General features: G+C 63.0%; 1 protein-coding gene across 1 annotated transcript in view; it reads left to right on the forward strand.

Moving 5' to 3' along the window:
• SIGIRR (single immunoglobulin and toll-interleukin 1 receptor (TIR) domain) overlaps positions 1 to 2,040 on the forward strand; it is a 9,988-nt gene that overhangs the window by 6,443 nt on the left and 1,505 nt on the right. The window contains 7 exon segments of the mRNA XM_010001474.1: positions 56 to 186; positions 363 to 503; positions 609 to 752; positions 830 to 932; positions 1,007 to 1,157; positions 1,683 to 1,863; positions 2,009 to 2,032. Of these exon segments, the coding sequence (XP_009999776.1) occupies positions 56 to 186; positions 363 to 503; positions 609 to 752; positions 830 to 932; positions 1,007 to 1,157; positions 1,683 to 1,863; positions 2,009 to 2,032 (875 nt within the window).

Below are 2,040 nucleotides of genomic sequence, written 5' to 3' on the forward strand. Positions count from 1 at the left end.
GTATCTCTCCCTGCCACGGTGGCTCCCAACCCACAGTGGCTCCATCTCCCCCCAGGTTTGCCCAGAATGGCTCGGAGCAGCTCCTTGCCACCGTGCTGCAGCTCAACCTCACGCACGACACCGACTTTGGGGTGTTCTCCTGCTGGGTCAGCAATGCCACGGCCACCTTCACCCTGCGGCGAGTGGGTAGGGACACGGCGGGATGGAGAAGGGACACCTCCGAGGGGGACCTGCTTATGGGGGGGGGGACCACAGCTGCCTCTCCCAGGGCAGCGTATCGCAGCACAAACCTACACCACCCCTAGAAGAGCTGGGCTTGGGGCCACCAGCCACACTCACCGTGCCATCCCCTGTCCTCGCAGAGGCAGCAGGGCATGTGCTCGTGGTGCTGGCCTCCCTCCTGGTCCTGCTGCTCCTGGTGCTCCTGGCTGGGCTCTACATCCGGTGCCGCCTCAGCCTGCTCCTCTGGTACCGGAACCGCTACGGAGAGCTGGAGATCAACGGTGAGCTGCTGGGGAAGGGCATGGAGGTGGTGCCCCCAGGCCAGGGGCTCACCAGCGGGCAGAGCCCTCCCTCGTGTTAGCTCCCCTTCCCATGGCTCTCCCCAGATGGGAAGCTCTACGATGCCTACGTCTCCCACGCCCCTGCCCCAGACGACCGAAAGTTTGTCCACTTCATCGTGAAGCCGCAGCTGGAGAACCGCTACGGCTAAAAGCTCTTCCTGGATGAGCAAAACATCCTGCCCAACTCAGGTAGGCACCAGCCCCCCGTGGGGCTGGGCAGGGGGGCGACACCAGCACCTGGGGGCTCGAGATCCCTTTGCCTGCAGAGCCCTCGGCCGACCTGATCATGAACGTGAGCCGGTGCCGGCGGCTGATCGTGGTCCTCTCCATCGCCTACCTGGAGCAAGAATGGTGCAACAGCAGCTTCAGGTAGGAGCAGGTCCTTGTGCTGGGGAGGGGGGCCTGCAGGGCCTTTGCCCTCCTGCCACACGCCTGTCTCGCAGGGAAGGGCTCTGGAGGCTGCTGGAGCTTTCCAAGAAACCCATCTTCATCATCTTTGAGAGCCAGTACCGGGAGATCACCCACCCAGCCATCAGCCTGCTGAAGCAGCACCGGAACATCATCACCCTGCTGGTGTGGCGAGCGGGCTCCATGGTGAGAGCCGAGCAGGATCCTGTCCTGCTGGCACCCCCTTCCCACCCCCAGCTCCTGCTTTGTATCAGCTTCTCTGTGATGCTCCAGGGCTGCTCTCTGTGCCTCAGTGCTCCTAAAAAAGCAAGTTGGGGCGCTTGTCCCTTAGAGGAGGTTAAAATAAAAGCAACAGAAAGAGCCCCAGCTGTGGGTGCTCAGTCTCCAGACTTGGGCCATCAGGAGCCCATGGCTGCTCTGGGCTCTCCCCCAGCCTCAGCTCTTGGAGCTCAGCTTTGGCCCCTGGCTGCTGTGGCCATTCCAGGGCCAGGCTGGGAGACAAAGCCCTTGGCAGCATTTGAGCAGGTCGAGCTGGTTTCTCCACTGGCACTGGGCACGCTGCCACACCAGGAGCACAGCCCTCACCTTGGCTGAGCTCCCAGTGCTGAGAAGAGAGCTGAGCCCCATGGGAGCCTCCCCCAGCCCCGTGCAGGGACGGGCTTGGCTTTGTGGTGGTTCCAATGCAGCTCATCTCCTCCTTGCCCCATGCAGACCCCCTCATCAGACTTCTGGAAGGAGCTGTGCCTGGCCCTGCCCCGCAAGATCTCTTTCCAGGGGACCATGGGGGACCCGCAGACCCAGCTGCAGGAGGACAAGGACCCCATGCTGATCCTGCACAGCAACTACCTGGACAGCAGTGGAGACCTCAACCCAGACGGGGACCTCGGCACAGGTCTTTGTCCCTTGCTCCTTCCCCTGGGGGTGGGGACAAATGGGCACCAGAGGTCACTTTTGGGCTTTGCTTCACCCTCCTGAGGCAGGCAGGCCTGGTTTAGCCCCTTCCCCACCACCTAAGCCCATCTCCCTGCTCCTTCCAGGCCTCCGAGGGTACGTGTTTGGAAGCCCCCCC

This window comes from Chaetura pelagica, unplaced genomic scaffold, assembly GCF_000747805.2.
Source record: "Chaetura pelagica isolate M959 unplaced genomic scaffold, ChaPel_1.0 scaffold587, whole genome shotgun sequence".
Lineage (NCBI taxonomy): Eukaryota > Metazoa > Chordata > Aves > Apodiformes > Apodidae > Chaetura > Chaetura pelagica.